The sequence below is a fragment of the Oreochromis aureus genome, linkage group 3 (genome assembly GCF_013358895.1).
Source record: "Oreochromis aureus strain Israel breed Guangdong linkage group 3, ZZ_aureus, whole genome shotgun sequence".
In the NCBI taxonomy this organism is placed as follows: domain Eukaryota; kingdom Metazoa; phylum Chordata; class Actinopteri; order Cichliformes; family Cichlidae; genus Oreochromis; species Oreochromis aureus.
In genome coordinates, this window is record NC_052944.1 from 24,475,547 (window position 1) to 24,493,192 (window position 17,646).

Consider the following 17,646-nt stretch of genomic DNA (forward strand, 5'->3'; position numbering starts at 1 on the left):
TGTCCTTTTTGTCTACAAATCAAAAGGAAAACTAAACTAATTAAAAACACTTTACTGAAAATACACGCACCAAAGTAGAAAAGCTAGAAGTGATTACACTTATGACTGATGATAAGTTAAAAAAAAACCTGTGACCACTGAAAGAGATATAAAAATACATCTGTGATTTATATGATTCCATCTACAAAAAATGTTTAGAAAACTAGTTGTGATAAACTGAATTATTTCAGTTTTATACCTGTGTCTGACTGTCTGTCTGCATCATGACTCTATAAGGAAAATAATTTCTATAATGACTAAAAAATCTCATTGTCAGACTGCAGAAAGATGGGAAAGTATACAAGAAGAACTTTGACGAACTATAGGTTAGGTTATAAAAATACAGCAGTAATCAAGACGTATAAAATAACTTCTGTTATTGATAATAAGAGCTTTCCTTAAGATAATGCAATTTAAGGTTGACATAGCACTGAAACAGAGGCAAACAGTCTTCAGACTCTCACTGTAAAAATGTGATGGCAAGGGGCTGAGTATGATACATGTTGGGGAGATGACATTTATGCGACTGTTGATATATATTAAGACACTGGCTGATAGATTGACTCCCAGTGAGACCTGCAGGAAAAGAGGAATACTGCAACATGATAATGATGCACAGGAAGCTGCAAAAATCACTTGAGAATGTTTACAGAATAAAGTAATGAAAATTATGGCCTGTTTCCATACATGAAGCAACAGGACACGTTATTTATATTATAGAGGAAGGTAAGACATCACAAGAAACAAGCTTCTCTGTGTGCAATGGACAGGAAATGTAAAAATGTCACCTAACTGCTGTGGTCAAAGCTACTTTGCTAGCTGTTTGAGGTTGTAAGAGGGGTAAAAGAGAGGGAAGCACAGAGAGACCAATCAGAAGAAGAGGGTGTAGAAAAACTCTATACACAACACAGCTTCTTTTTTTCTGCAGTAAAACTGTTTGAGATCATATGTGGATCAGAGTGCAGCAGGCTGGATGTGACGATGGGGCACTCTTTGCTCTGCATGATGGGCTTTTTCTGTAAGTACACGTCTGACATTGTTTGAATGGCAGCGATTAATGAAAATGTTTCTGATCTGTGAGAATTACAGTGTGTCACTGCTTTAACCTGTTTACCTGAGAGCTGGAACAAAGCAGACTTGTGTTTGTTGAGATTCTTCTAAGAAAGATTTTTGATACATTGCACCTCTTTGCATCTGTTATAGCTAAACACTATGTTAACATTGTTTTAATTATATTTTTTAGAGCCTGTTTGACAGAGAGCAGTACAGAAATTTCTTGATTATTCTTCCACCGAAAGTGTATTTTTAAAAATGCTTTATATTGATTTTGTCAGTTGTATAACGTCTGACAAGGTTTTACACATTATTTTAGTGCTTGGTACAGCCGTCTATGGAAATGCTGAAGGTAAGAAATTGTTTTTTTTTCTTTAAATTCACACACAGTACATGTAGCTTTTATCTCCAATAATTAAAGTTGGGAAGTAACAAAGTACAAATACTTCATTACTTATTGTACTTAAGTACAATTTTCAGGTGTCTGTTCGTTAATTGAGTATTTATTGTTCTAACAACTTTTTACTTTTGCTCCCTACATTTTTACACAAATGTCTGTACTTTCTACTCACATTTTCAAAATGGGCTCGCTGATAGGTTTGTCTAGCACAGACCTATTGCTGGAACGACCAAGACCATTCTACTATAATGGCAAAAACAAGACGCAAGTTACCAGAGCTCTTTGTATGATCTCGTGCACGAGGGAGATGCCTGAGACGAGCGCTGTTCCTGACGCTCGAACCCCAGTCACTCTCAGTCAGCTCCCCTGTAGCACTGCTCATTATTGTGGTTACATGAATATGCATAGGTTCATTAACATATGACATCATACACAGGCATACATGTGAACAAAGAGTACCTTGTCTGTGTGTAGGTGTGTGTGTGTGTGTGTGTGTGTGTTTTTTTTGTGTGTGTATCAAGATATGGCCCTGTGAACGCCTCCTTAAAAAGCCAGTACCAGGAGTCCAGTGGTCCACCAAAACAAAGGGCTATACTAAAACAGATACAGAGTAGGTGTCCTCCTATTAGTGATGGGTCGTTCGCAAACGAAACGGCTCTTAGAGCCGGATCTTTGACGTGAACAACGTGAGCCGACTCCTTATTGGGAGCCGTGGGTTGTTTTTTTTTTTTCTTTCTCTCACCCTCCTCTCGCACTTTTTTTCCGCTTCACTCCGCACGCGAGCCTTGTGCTTTGCGCTGGAAAGAGGGGGGAGGGGCGGTAGTTACACTCGCAGTAGCACAGAAACAGAGCGGGAGGGAGAGAGAGAGAAACAGAGCCAGGGACAACAACGTCACATTAGAAAGGTATAGTAATCATCCACAACTATTTTCAGTTGCAGATGATAAAGGATTCAGAAAGTTTATTCATGCAGGCCCATATGACAGAGAATATGCATCTTCTTTTTGTTTTCATATTTTAATTTATATTTAATTGTGTTGTGGTTTGCAATGTTTTGTGTTGTTTCACTTTAAATTTGTTTAAAAGGAAAAAGCTGAAAATTTAAATTGTTAAAAATTGAAATGTGAATAGTTGGTTTTTGAATTATATGATTTATTTATTACATTTTATGTGGAGTGAATAAATAAAGTATATTTATGGTGGCCCCTAGAGACAAAGTACGTACAAACTCCAAAACACGTACGAACTCCAAAACACGTAAAAACTCAGAAGGACGAACAAAGCCCGAAGCACGTACAAAAGACAACAGAAGTGTTCATAATTTTATATTATTGTTAATAATAAATTAATTAAAGCAACAAAACAACCTGAAGATCCGTTTCGGAGCCGAAAGAGCCGGTTCTCTAAAAAGAGCCGGAAATTCCATCACTACCTCCTATACCATAAATCAGTAAGAGAAGGTGCAATTGATTATATACCTCTAAGCATATATGATTATATGTTTCTAAGCATAAATGACAATCCAACAATATAAACCTAACACTCGCTACTTTAGTTTTAACCTGTAGGCCTTCACACATCAAACTGATTTAAGTTTAAACAATCAAAAATGAAAAGCAGTCCTGGTTTGTGTGTTAATCACCAGGTGATGCTCAACAGAAAGAGGGAAAACTGTGTAACACAGTCAGGGGTGCAGATTTCCACATTTGCAGTTGCAGTACTTCACCATCTAGCGAGCCATACAGAACACTGAGCCATTCCAACTGATTTTAGGGTTGCCTACCTGCTTAATCCCACTTTTCCTCATTTTCCAGTTTAGAGGCAAAGTTACCCTCTACAATGTAGGTAACAGAAAATAAAGATATTTTTTGTTTTCATTCTTTTTCTCTGCTCATCTTCTATCTAGCTGATTCTAGCTGAGTACATTTATTAGAATTAATATTTAGACTGAAATAAAGTTTGTATTCCTATCTACTAATATAATTTTATTATGACATTTAATATAGCACAAGGTTTGATTGATTGATTGAATCTTTATTTTGAACATGTTGAAAAAGTACAACAACATAGAATTAAAAGAGACAAATAAACAAACCAAAACAAAAGGAAAACAAGCAACCACAACTACAAATAACTTTCATGTTCAAAAAGGAGCAGGAAGAAGCATAAGCTTATTTAATCCCACCCCTTTTCCACTATCTAGTAATCAACAGACTACAGAAATACCTCCTTGCAATTACATTATATGTTATGTGTATTTTTTTTTATTATTATTATTAACCACTGAAGCGAGATCGATCAACTGTAGACCAGACAACAAACGACGGAGGCACCAGACGAATGCAATCAAACGATGAGTTTATTAACACAGGAGAGGCAACATCTGCATATGTCGTTCTCTGACAAAAATTCATCAAAAACTGGTTTTATACCATAGAACATTAACGCCCACACATATACGTCAATACAAGTCAAAAATACATAGTTGACAGACATGAGCGCATCTTATACATTTTAATAACTATAAACAGTCATATAACTTCTCTTTTCTATAACACCTGCCTTTTAAGGTAATAAACTTCAAGCTTCGGGATCGTTAAAAGCTAATAATTGATCCTCGTCACCAATCACTAAGTAAACTGAATTGGCGCAGGTCTCAAAAAGAGAGCAGAAGACACTTAGGCCTTCGCTCAGGCCTGCCACTAAATTAATAAGTGTATTGTAAGCATGCATGCAATTAACCTGCTATGTTCTCATCTTCCTTCAACATGTATCACCTGGACATTCTCACCAGTGAAGCTTAAAACCCTCTTGGATAGAACATCAACTCTAAACAAGCACAGTTATGCATTGTGTATAGAATGAACTCAACCTGTGAATAAAAGGTCAATGTAATGACAAACATATTCAATGCAATATGAACCCCATAAGAAATATTACTGATAAAATAATACTGTAGAACATGTCATTAATGCATTTATCATAAGGCAGATTATATGGTTACAGTAAAAGAATCCCTGAATCCTAACACCACCAAACAGCTAAAACAGCAAACGATTAAGCGTGAATCCCCGTTTACCTGAGGGCACATAGACCTACATGTCATGTGCTGAAAGCTGGCATCTCATGGATTCTGCAGCTGCAGGTTTCATCACTGTCTGACCAAAATTCACTGAATCAGCAGCAAAAGAAGATCAAAACTACGCTTAATATTTGAAAAACATCGTCATGAATTCCCTCTTACTTTGGCTGTTTCTCACAGCTCTCTTTCTAATTTTAAGTTGTTTAAGTTTAGTCTTCAACAAGTGAAATGCATGCTCAGTTGGGTTAAGACCAGGTGACTGACCTGGCCATATAAGACTATTCCACGTCTCTGTTTTAATAAACTTCTGGGTTGCTTTGGCTGTATGTATTGGGTCATTGTCTGTCTGTATTATGAAAAGCTGTGCAATCAATCTGACTGCATATAGCTGGATTTGAGCAGACAGGATGTCTCTGAACACCCCAGAATTAATTCGGCTGCTTCTCTCCCATTTCACATCATCAAAAACACTAGTGTCCCAGTGCCATGGGCAGCCATGTTATGCCCAAGCCATTACACTGCCTCCACTGTGTTTTACAGATGATGTGGTATGCTTTGGATCACGAGCTGTTCCATGCCTACTCCATTCTTTTTTCTTCCCATCATTCTGGTAGAGGTTGATCTTGGTTTCATCTGTCCAAAGATTGTTTTACCAGACTGTGCTGGCTACTTTAGATGGGAATTTTTTTTTTAAGCAAAGTTCAATCTAGCCTTTGTATTCTTGAAGCTTATGAGTGGCTGGCATCTTGCAGCCTGTGTATTTACTTTCATGCAGTCTTCTATTTGAGGGAGATCTGAATATCGATAACACCTACCTCCTGGATTTTTTTGTTTACTTGGTTGGCTGTTGTGACGTGGTTTCTCTTCACAGTGGAAATGATTCTGTGTTCATCAACCACTGTTTTCTTCTGTTTACGTCCAGCTATTTTTGTGTTGCTGAGTTCACCAGTGTTTCCTTTCTGTCTCAGGATGTGCCACACCAACTATTGTAGTAATTTCTCAGACTTTTTTTTCCTGTTTTCACAGCTTAAGTATGGGTTGTTTCACTTGCATGGAGAGCTACTTTGACTCCATGTTGTCTGTTCACAGTAAAAACTTCCAAATGCAAGCACCAAACCTCAAATCAACTCCAGGTTGTTTATCTGCTTAATTAATAATGACATAATGAAGGAATGGCTCACCTGCCCTTGAAAAACCTTTTGACTCCAGTTACTTTGGTCCCTTTAAAAAGACGGTGGCACATGTTAAGGAGCTGAAACTTCTAAACCCTTTATCCAATTTTAATGTGGATTCCCTCAATGTCCAAATATATATGGACAAGGGGTGCAATGATACACAAAATTCACGGTTCCATTCGTTTCAATACTTTGGTGTCACGGTTCAATATTGTTTTCGATACAAAAAATGTCTTTTTTAAGTTATTAAAATTATAAATGTTTCTTTGAACTCAAAAGTATAGTATTTAAATTAAATGTTGCTGAAACAACAAAATTAAAAAAAAAATGTATCTGATGAAGAAATCACTCATCTGTGGAAAAGAGAGTTTATTACAGAGAAATGGCTCTTTCCAAAATAAAAGCTATTTTGTCGACAGCAATAAAAGCAGTAATTGCCCTGTCTCTCTCTTTTCCCCTCTTAGAATCATGTGCTAACGGCTGTCTAAATGACTCGGGTAAAGTTTGTAGCATGCGTGCTTGTTGTTTTTTTTGTCTGCTTCCACTTGTCTTTGCACTAGCGTGATGTCGGCGTAAATGTGCAGTCATATTCGTTGTGTTCCCACCGATGTAATTGAGCATTATGTAGCACATCATACTTACTGTTGTACTTTTGTCCACGACGTGCTTACCATCAGGGTTATACTTCACATGAAAACCAAATAGTTCCAAACGCCAGATCTGAATGACGGTGGAGGAGGTTCAATTTCGGGTAGCATTGAGGCAGTTGCCATGCTAACTTGAGTGAATGCTTATTGGCGGCGCTCATTGGATCTCTGCTCGACAATAGAGCCTAGGCGGAGTAGTCGAGCTCCGATCCACTGAGCTCTCAACACAGACGGCATCATCAGAAGAAAAGTTGATCAAATAAATTAAAAATTTGGTATTGTTCAATACATATGCATACCGAACCGAAAGCACTGTGTCAAACAGTTCAATACAAATACATGTATTGTTGCACCCCTAATATGGACCTAACTGTATTGTGTAGCTTCCTGAAAAGGAACCAGTCATTATGGAGGTTAGTTCTCCTGACTTTGGCCGATAAGAAAGCAGCCATTGAGCCACACTGAACGGCTCCTTTTAGGACTCATGCAGTGTGATAACTGTCTATGTTGTGTTAGTAGCCAAATTACTTGGTAAATTTAATTAAGCGTGATCATTACTATAATAAATTTTTGAGGTGAGTGACAATGTTTTTCTTTTACTGTAAACTCAACAGTAAGTAAAGTAAACAGTAAGTAAATGCAGAGCCACATTGACTGGAGGAAGGTCAATAATACCAGCAGGGGGCAATGGGGGCCATGACACTGAGATGTTCTACAGTCATGTGAAGAAAACTAGGACACCCCATTAAATAATCGGCTCTTTATTAAGAAATGTTCACATATCAATGTCCAATCGTGTTTTCATGTATTACTGGAAAAGAAAGTGACTTAATTTCAATTAAACAACAAGAATTAAAAACATTTTACACATCAAAAAAAAAGATATGAACAAAAATGTCTATTTTAATGGAGGAAAAAGTTAGGACACCCTACCCTTAATAACTAGTGTTGCCCCCTTTGACTGATCTAACTTCAGTGAGACACCTTTTGTAGCCTTTTATCAGTCTCTGACATCGATCAGAAGCAAGTTTGCCTCACTCCTCAATGCAGAATTCTTTCAGCTGTGAAATGTTTGAGGGTTTTCTTGCATGTACAGCCTGTTTCAAGTGCCCTCACAGCATCTCAATGGGATTAAGATCAGGGCTTTGACTTGGCCATTCCAGGACTCTCTAATTAGTTTTTAGCCAGTCCTTGGCTTTGGGCTATTGTCATGTTGCAGTGTCCAGTTCCGCTTCAGCTTTAATTTTTTTTTTTACAGATAGTTTCACATTTTCTTCAAGCACCCTCGATATACAGTCAGATTCATGATGAATTCTATGATGGTGAGCTGGCCAGGTGCTGCTGCAGCAAAGTATTCCCAAACTAGGATACTGCCACTTCCATGCTTCACAGTTGGCATGAGGTTCTTTTCTTGGAAGACTGTATTTGGTTTACGCCAAACATGTCTACTGTTCTGGTGTCCAGATAATTCAGTTTTAGATTCATCTGTCCAAAGAACATTATTCCAGAAGTCATGGTATACATTCACTCTGGCAAACTTCAGTCTGGCCTTAATTTTTCTCTTAGCAGCAAAGGTTTTTTAGGATTTGATGACTTCTTTGAGCATATAATAAATAAATAATAAATTTTTATTTATATAGCACCTTTCAAGACAGAATCACAAAGTGCTACACATAAGATTACAAGTCATAAAAAGATTTAAAAAGAGAAAATAAAACAGGCAAAAAATTAACCAAAACCAGTTTTAAAAAGGTGAGTTTTGAGTTGTTTTTTAAAAACAGCTACTGAGTCCGCAGTTCTTAATGTTTGGGGGAGAGAGTTCCACAGTCTAGGGGCCACAGTGGCAAAAGCTCTATCACCCTTAGTCCTCCTCTTAGTATTTTTTTATAGCAAGTAAGCCCTGATCAGATGACCTCAAAGACCTGCTAGGGACATAGGGCTGTAACAGATCAAAGATGTAGGCAGGTGCCAGTCCGTGCACAGCTCCGTAGGTCAAGACCAGGATCTTAAAATCGACTCTAAATTTAACAGGAAGCCAGTGTAACTGAGATAACAACGGTGTCACATGTGAGTACTTGGAGGATTTTTGCCAAAAGCCTTGCTGCAGCGTTTTGCACAACCTGCAGACGATCCAGAGAACCTTTTCTTAGACACATAAACAGCGAATTACAATAATCCAAGCGTGACGAAATAAATGCATGTATAGCAATCTCCAGTTCAGGGCGAGATAAAATCGGGCTTAGCCTAGCTTGAATGATAAAAATAAGACCGAACCAGAGATTTCACATGCCCATCCAATGTGAGACTCGAGTCAAAGGTGACACCTAAATTCCTGATAGAGGATTTAACATAGAGTGAGAGAGGACCAAGGGTTTTCACTATCTGCGATAGAAATCTATCAGGGGCGCATACGAGGACTTCGGTTTTCCCCTCGTTGAGTTGGAGGAAATTTGCAGCCATCCAACGTTTGATCAAGTCTAAGCAATCATTCAGACGCTGAAGCTTAGATAAATCCTCGGGCATAAAAGAAACGTACAACTGAATATCATCAGCATAACAATGATAAGAAATGTCCTCAAAAGAGCCCATTATATGCTGGAGGGGAAGAAGATAAATTAAAAACAATAAAGGCCCCAAAACTGACCCTTGAGGGACACCATAAGTAAGGGAGGTAGAGGATGACCTAAAATCGGAGACTGCCACAGAAAAGGATCGGTGATGGAGATAAGAGGAGAACCACTCTAATGCAGTTCCAGATACACCAACCCATTTTTTCAGCCTTTCAATGAGGATGTGATGGTCAACTGTGTCAAAAGCTGATGTGAGGTCCAACATGAGTAGAACAGAGCATTTTCCTGCATCATTATCCATCAAGATATCACTTGACACCCTAAGAAGAGCTGTCTCCGTGGAGTGAAATTGACGAAAACCGGACTGAAACTTATCGTAAATGCCATGTTTATCTACAGCTGCCATAAGCTGCTTAGCCACAACCTTTTCTAGAAGCTTAGCGATTAACGGTAATTTAGAGATAGGTCTGTAGCTGCTCCAAAGAGAGGGGTCTAGTTGAGGTTTTTTTAAAAGTGGGAGAATAGCAGCATTTTTAAAATAAACCGGAACTATACCAGATGCCAGTGAAGAGTTGATTAAAGTGAGCACACATGGGCCAATAGACTGGAAGACATTTATGAATAAAGATGCAGGTATAATGTCAAGTGAACAGGAGGATGCTTTCACTGAATTCACTAATTTCACTAGCTCAGGTAGTGAAACCGGAGAGAAAGTATCCAAGACAATGGGCCGGGATGGGGTAGAGATTGAGATAACAGGTGCTGAGTATGTAAAACTCATTCTCACGTTATGAATTTTTGCAAGTCCTCGTTAGAAAAAATAGGGGCCGCAGGCAGAGCAGGAGTAACAATGTCACTAATAGTGTTGAATAGCACCTTAGGATTGCCTCTGCTCTTTGTAACCAAGTGTGAGAAATGGGCAGCCCTCGCATCTCTGATCACATTATTAAAAGAAGCTAAAAGGTCCTTAAGATAGAGGAGGTGAACATTTAGATGAGTTTTCCTCCACCTGCACTCCGCTTTACGACAATCATGTTTTAGACAACGAATACTGTCATCTAGCCAAGGAGGAGATTTAAAGGCAGAAACACTCCTCATCTTAACCAGACAGATTTCATCTAAAATAGAAAGGCAATAATTATTAAAAAGATTGGTTGAGAAATCAACACCATTTTGAGGAGATAGCTGTAAGTTAAAAGCATCCACAAATTTCTCTGCTGTGGAGGAGTTTAAGATGCGAGAGCTAACCATCTGTCTGACGGGGGACAAAGGCTCATTAAAAGACAAGTTAAAAACAATAACATAGTGATCAGAAATAAAAATGTCCTCAGAGCAAATAAAATCAATATTCAAACCGAAAGAAAAAATAAGGTCCAGTGTGTGACCTTTGCTGTGTGTAGGACCGGACACATGCTGAGTCAAATGAAAAGAATCCATAATGCTCAAAAAGTCTCTGGCGAATGGGTCGGAGTCATCATCAACGTGAATGTTAAAGTCCCCAACTATAAGCACCCTAGACAGCTTCATAGTAGCGGATAAGAAGTCGCTGAGCTCCGATAAAAATAACCTGTTATATCCAGGTGGACGATACACCACAGCACAGTAGAAAGGATCCTTGTTACCAATTTTAAGCAGCTGCAGCTCAAACGAGCGAAAAAGTCCAGTTTTCACGGAGCGGCAGGAGAAACGGTCCTGGAAAGCCACGGCAAGCCCACCACCCCGACCAGACAACCGAGGCTGGGTAATAAAAGTATAGCCATCCGGGCAGAGTTCAATAAGTGACGAGTAGTCTACATCCCGCTGCCAGGTCTCAGTCAGGAATAAAAAATAGAGTTTTTTAGATAATATAAAATCATTCAACAAGAATGATTTATTAGACAGAGATCGAGCATTAAAAAGCACCCTATTCAGTGAGCTAGAAGCCTCATTATTTGCAGAGGCTCGAGTTAAGGGATGTAAATACATAGGGTTGGAGCAGTCACGCTTGTAGAATCCACTCACCGAGGGAAGAAAAAGCCAGCCCGCAGAAGAGTCTGGATAAACCCTCCTAAGGTGGCAAGGTCTCAAAGAGCCGGGCCCAGCGTATCCAAACAGGGCCGTGGAAAACAAGTCCCCCTCCATGGAGCTTTTCTGGACACCGGAGACAACGCACGCTCGACGTCGCTTACCAGCCAAACCACGCCGCCAGTACATCCTGAGCTTTACCTGAATACCTCCTCTTCTCCCTCTCCTTCTCCGTGGTCTAGAAGGACCACTGAAATCGTCTGACGAGGATCCAGCTAATGGAGGAGGATGGAAAATGCCAGAGGACGACGAGACATCGTATGGCATCATAGAGGATCGGATGGATAGCAAAGCCAGGTGATCATACACCAGGGCAGCAAATACATCATTAAAACTGACTGAGAACAGTAGAGCAGAAAAAAACAACACAACAGTAGTAGAGCGCGACAAACTGCAAACGGCAGCAGCAGAGCCAAACACAGGCGCCATCATACCGGAAGTGCGGTCTGCTCTGGGGGTGAATATGCTTGGATGGCCAGACCTGGGCATGGTGGCAGTTGTTTTGAATGTCCTCTACTTGTAAATAATTTTCTGGATGGTGGAATGGCTGATGTCAAATCCTTTCCCCTCTGGCATTTATCATGGCAGTGGAGTTGGTCATGCGGTGGGTAGTGGGAGGTGAGAGACTCAAGAGTGGCCTTCGTCTTCCTCCCATTAGAGCCTACATGGATGACATGACCATCATAACAACAAAACCATGTACTAGGCGACTGCTATAGAAGCTCCAGGAAAACATAGAATGGGCAAGAATGGAGTTTAAGCCAAGTAAATCTCACAGCATCTCCATCATAAAAGGAAAACTGACAGCCGAGCAATTCTTTATCAGTGGAGAACAAATTCCAACAGTCTTAGAGAAGCCCATAAAAAGCCTGGGATGGTGGTACAATGCAGACCTCAATGATACGTGGCAACTAGAACTACTAAGGCATAACTTGGCTACTTACCACTGCACTCCGTCAGGTGAGGATGGGTATTGTTTAGGTTTTATCTGATACCGGTGCCAAACCGGTACTTTTGAAACGGTGCCGGTGCTTAAACGGTGCTCGAACTGGTGCTTAAAGAATGGAGAACACAAACTTTGTCCAAAAACCTCTCATGTTTAGCTAATGTTTTGTAAAAAGATAACAATGTTAGCCTTTTCTGCAGCTATAGGGCATATATGGTATCACTCTTGGCTGGAAGCAGTGCTTAAACAATGGAAAAAACACAAACTTTGTCCAAAAACCTCTCATGTTTAGCTGTTTTCCACTTTTTCTTTGGTCATTTTAGCCTTTTTGGCCAGGGTGAAGGGAGTATCTGCCATCAAACAAGAAGACAGCCGCATGTAACTACGACGGTGTTTGCTAGTTCATCTTACATGCATTAATTTAATAACGTGGTTAGCCTACTCAACGTAAATTACACACGAACAACATTAAGTTGCTCAACCAGAGAGGAATGGCTGCTGCTGCCATCATCTGTTCTTGGAAAGGTAAAATGATTGGCTAGAATCCAAAGTGTATGACATCTCAGGAAAAAAAAAAAGCACCGAAATAAAGCACCGAAATGTGTGCTGCTTTTCGTGTTTATGTGTGTTTATGTCGGAACTGGTGACATAATGGCACCGGATATTGGTACCCATCCCTACTCCCAGGGAAACTGAAGCTCTGATGCTTCCAGTTTGGGTGATTACCCAGACTACTGTGGCCTTTGACAATGTACGAGGTCTCACTCAATCATGCCAATCAACTAGAGAGGCTAGTGAGCTCTGACCTACGTTAAGAAGTGGCTCGGACTTCCCAAATGCCTCAGCAGCGTCGGAGTGTATAGCGACAGGATACTGTCATTGCCTATCCCTAGTCTGGTAGAGAAGTTAAATGTGCAAAAGTGAGGCTTGAGATGTCACTCATGGACTCCCAGAACCCAATAGTGAGAGGCACAGCAACGGGAGGAAGTGGACCCCAGCCATATCAGTGCTACAGGCCAAATCTGCTCTTCAGCATCGCGAAGTGGTGGGTCACGTCCAACAGGGCAGAGGAGGATTTGGTCTTGGAGCAGTAACACCTCAGTGGCAACAGGCATCTGTAACCGAACGTCGAAAAATGGTGGTGGAGGAGGTGCATCGACAGGAGGAAACAGCCAGACATGCCAGAGGTGTAGCACTGGCCAAGCAGGGTCGTTGGATGAATTGGGAGAGTGTGCAAAAGAGAAAACTGTCATGGAGTGAAATCTGGGGAAGGGGAGTCTAACAGACTAAGTTTCATCATCTGAGTGACAAACAATGTGCTGCCTTCCCCAATAAATCTGCAGCTGTGGTTTGGAAAGAGCCCATCCTGCCCCCTGTGTACAGTCCCAGCCACACTCAAGCACATCTTGGTTGGTTGTAGGACTAGCCTTACTCAGGGCAGATTCACATGGAGACACAACCAGGTCCTTAGGTGTTTAGCCGAGTAAGTTGAGCGCAAAAGAAAATCCATCAACGCTCAACCTTTCATGAACCAAGAGGAACGACGGCTTTCATCAACATTTGTCCGGGAGGGAGACAAGTCGAGGGCAAGCCCCTCAACCCCGGACCTGGGCCTACTGAAGGTTGCCAGGGATTGGCAGATGCAAGTGGACTTGGATCAAAGGCTAATTTTTCCCACAGGGATCGTACCAACTACTCTGCGACCAGACCTTGTCCTGTGGTCTAACTCCCAAAAACTTGCGTACGTCATTGAGCTGATGGTACCATGGGAGGAAGCAATTGAGGAAGCATTTGAGCGTAAGAAGCTGTGGTATGCCAACTTGGCAGCTGAGGCAGAGGACAGAGGCTGGAAGATCAAGGTGCGCCCAGTGGAAGTGGGGTGCAGGGGTTTTGTTGCCAGTACAACAGCAAAACTACTTAGAGAGATTGGGATCAGAGGACAGGCCCAACGGCAGGCTATAAGAGAATTAGCTAACACTGCTGAGAGGACCAGTCACTGGCTATGGTTAAAAAGGGCTGACATCACTTTGGCAGCTAAGGCAGTCAGCTAACCATGAGAGAAAAGAAAATATTGTGCTCTTCTCCCCTCTGCTCTTCTTCCCTTTTCTGGGAGGCAGTGGGGAGGTAGAGCGTACAGCCCGATCCGGTATGGTGTAGGAAGCCAGATCGGGCGCCCCCCTTCCGGCTCTCCTCTCTGCTCTCTCCTATCTTGTCCCTTTTGTCTTCTCTCTATCACCTTTTCTATCCCTTTGAAGAAGAGAGGCTTCATAAATGCTAAAGAGGTAAGTATTATTTCTCAGTTTCAGTGAATAAATAGGAGAAAATAAACTGTAGAAAACTAAACAAAAGAAAGAATAAGAGAAATAATAATTTAACATAAACCAGTGACACACTCCGGGGCCTGATCAACCCTGGTAGGGCCTCCTTGGATGAGGGTGTCTAGTGATAATGGCCGAAACACCCGATGAATCCAAGGTCCACTACTGACGATGTGTCCCAAATCTTAATATGATAATCTAGATCGGATCTCTAATCCCCCCCCAAAATGGCAGATTAGCTTGGGTAAAATACCAAAAGTTGAGGCACACAACAATGTGTGCTGCTGGTAAAGTTTCTGGGCTGCCTTTCCTCATAACCGCCATCCCTCAAGATTCTCACCATTTAAAGCAATGCATTATCGGGGACTACAACATCTAGTTGTTTTACTGAATGAGATCTTTTTGAATCCCTTACCAGAATCATAAGTGGCCACAATCTTCTTTCTGAGGGCATCAGACAGCTCTTTAGGTCTCACCATGGCGCTCACTTCAACACTTCAACAATAAGGAGCACACCAAACTAAATCTGAGGTTTAAATAGGGAAAGGCTCCTTTAAAATGCTGGGTAACGATGTACTGATCATGTACACCTGACGCGATACACCTGTGTGTGATTTTAACCATTTTAAGTGGGATAACATGTGGGGGTGTCCTAATTTATTCTTCATCAGAAATTTCATTCTTTTTAAATAATATTTCACAACAAGGTTTAAAAGGCTTTTCTTATTTTTTAATTGTTTAGTTATATTATCTGGATCCCTCAGTATCATTTAAATTTATATTAAATATCCATATTTCCAAATATACTTTAAAATATACAGGCTTTCATAGGGTGTCCTAATTTTCTCACATGACTTATGAAAGACAGTGCGGAAAATGGAGATACGCATTAGTGTCTCACAAGATCTGTACCACTTTAGAGGAGTGATAGGCTATCTGGTTTTCTCTTTCTCATAGAGAGATTACATAGTTAAATAGGAACTGGGCAAATGGAACTTATTCACTTTTGTTGTTATTCCAAGCATTGGAGGAGCTTAAATCAGCTGTTTAGCAGTCACTCTACTCTTATGTTATAACAGAAGAATTTTTATGCTTCTCTTCTCCTAACTGGATCATTTGTATGTGGACAGTCCCTATTAAGCCCACTGTGATCCTGCAACCACCCTGGACTCAGATATACAGAGGCGAAAGGAGCACTGTGAGATGTGAGATCCATGATGAAGACATTGAGTGGGATTATGAGTGGGAAACAAACAGTCACAGAAAGCCTCCAAATCAAAATGAATACAGGATTATATCTGCATCATCATCCTACAGCGGAAACTATAGCTGTAGAGGCAGAATGAAAAGTTCACAACATAACAAAACAACTGAGTGGAGTGATTCAGTTAGACTGGCAGTTTCTGACAGTAAGTCATATTTCCTTTCCTTTCCTATTTTTGGACATTTTATAAAATGTGTTTTTGTTAGTATAGATTGAGATATTTATATATATACACACACACATATATATACATATATATATATATATCCCTTAGTCTTAGTTTTCAATAAATATTTCTATTTGCAATTTTTTACAATCTGTACTCACTGTTAAGATACTTTACTACATGTTCATTCTGATATTTATTCAACAGATAAACCCCGTCCTGTCCTCACTGTGTCTCCATCATGGCTGAGTCCTGGAGCCTCAGTAACTCTGAACTGTGAGGTTGAACATCCATCCGCAGGATGGAGCTTCTACTGGTATAAAGCTGTTCCTGAACTGAAAACATACAACTATAGATCTTACAACTTTGATCTGCTATCAGACAACCCTTACAGTAATAGGCTACCTGATGGCAATACAACTGCACAGGACTCCTACATCATTCATGAACAGACAAGCACAGCAGGATATGTGTGCAGAGCTGGAAGAGGAGACCCAGAGTATCACACTGATTACAGTGAACCAAATTTTGTCTGGTCTGAAGGTCAGTTTATTTCTCTCTATCCTTTCAATAAGGTGATCAATTAAAATATATTTCAATGCTATTTAGTTTTGGTAATTGTGCTGCAAAATGTCTCATATACTGTAGAAATAATCTAAAACACCATAACATAGAATTATGGCAGAAGCATCGAAAAATATTCTATTGTGTTTAGTGATCGGTATCAGGTCGATACGTGTTGAGATTATTGACTCAAAGATCGTTTTGTCACATGAGCCTTACCCAGCTATACATGAGCTGCAACATCGAAGTTTCAAAATAACCTGCAAACACCCCCAGTGAGCATTTTGAAGTGGTTAATTATCATATTGCAATATGGAGAGACTCTATTCAAAGACCTAAGCAGTCTCTGAAGATGGGCCACCGCCCTAATCCTTTCATACCTTGATCAAACTCAGAAAATTCCACAACACATCACGTGACTCTGTACTCTCAGAAAAATTATGGCTCTTAAAGATTCAAAGATTCAAGATTCAAAGTGTTTATTGTCATGTGTCCAAAGAAAAAAGGCATTTCTCTGTGCAATGAAATTCTTTCTTTGCTGTCCTCAGATGCCGGTTAATATATACAAGAAAAATAGAACATATAAAATACAAATAGTACAAATAAATAAATGAAGACAGAAAAGGAGACAAAATGTGGAGATTTGAAACAGAGATGTGTGCAAAAGAGCTATAGCGTAATATGCTGGCGTAATATGCAGGATGACCTGATGTGCAAAAAATTATTACTACTGTTCAAAAAATAGGTCAGCTGTTCAAGAGCCTGATGGCAGTGTGGAAGAAGGAGTTGTTGAGTCTAGATGTTCTGGATTTCACACTTCTGAACCTCCGTCCTGAGGGCAGAAGCGTGAACAGTCCGTGCTGGGTGTGTGTGGGGTCTTTGAGGATGGAGGCAGCTCTCTTCTGGACTCTGTGATGGTGGATGCTCTGCAGAGAGGGCAGCGGAATCCTAGTGATCATCTCTGCAGTTTTTATCACTCTCTGCAAGCGTTTGCGGTCCATGGCAGTAGTGCTGCCGTACCATGCAGTGATGCAGCTGGTCAGTGTGCTCTCCACAATGCAGCTGTAGAACCTGCTGAGGATCCTGGCTGACATACCAGATTTCCTCAGCCTCCTCAGGAAATACAACCGCTGCTGAGCCTTCTTGACCACCTCTGTGGTGTTCAGTGTCCAAGTGAGGTCCTCAGAGATGTAGACGCCCAGGTATCTGAAGCTGTTCACCCTCTCCACTTCAAGGCCCCAGATAAACAGCAGCTGGTGCTACTGCATTCAGAGCAGAGTGCTTCTGGATTAATCTGGTGGGAGTTGCACATTTCACAAGGTACTGAGTTAAGTTATTTTTGCTCTTTGAGTGAAAAA

At 40.5% G+C, this 17,646-nt stretch overlaps 1 protein-coding gene across 1 annotated transcript; it reads left to right on the forward strand.

Annotated features, from left to right (window-relative positions):
* The first annotated feature begins 999 nt into the window (after positions 1-999).
* On the forward strand, positions 1,000-16,847 carry LOC120433466 (putative high affinity immunoglobulin gamma Fc receptor IC). Its single transcript, XM_039599732.1, has 5 exons — positions 1,000-1,057; positions 1,412-1,444; positions 15,425-15,703; positions 15,932-16,267; positions 16,837-16,847. Exons 1-5 carry the CDS (start codon positions 1,021-1,023, stop codon positions 16,845-16,847), a joined length of 696 nt encoding a protein of 231 aa, XP_039455666.1. The 5' UTR covers positions 1,000-1,020.
* The last annotated feature ends 799 nt before the right edge of the window (positions 16,848-17,646 follow it).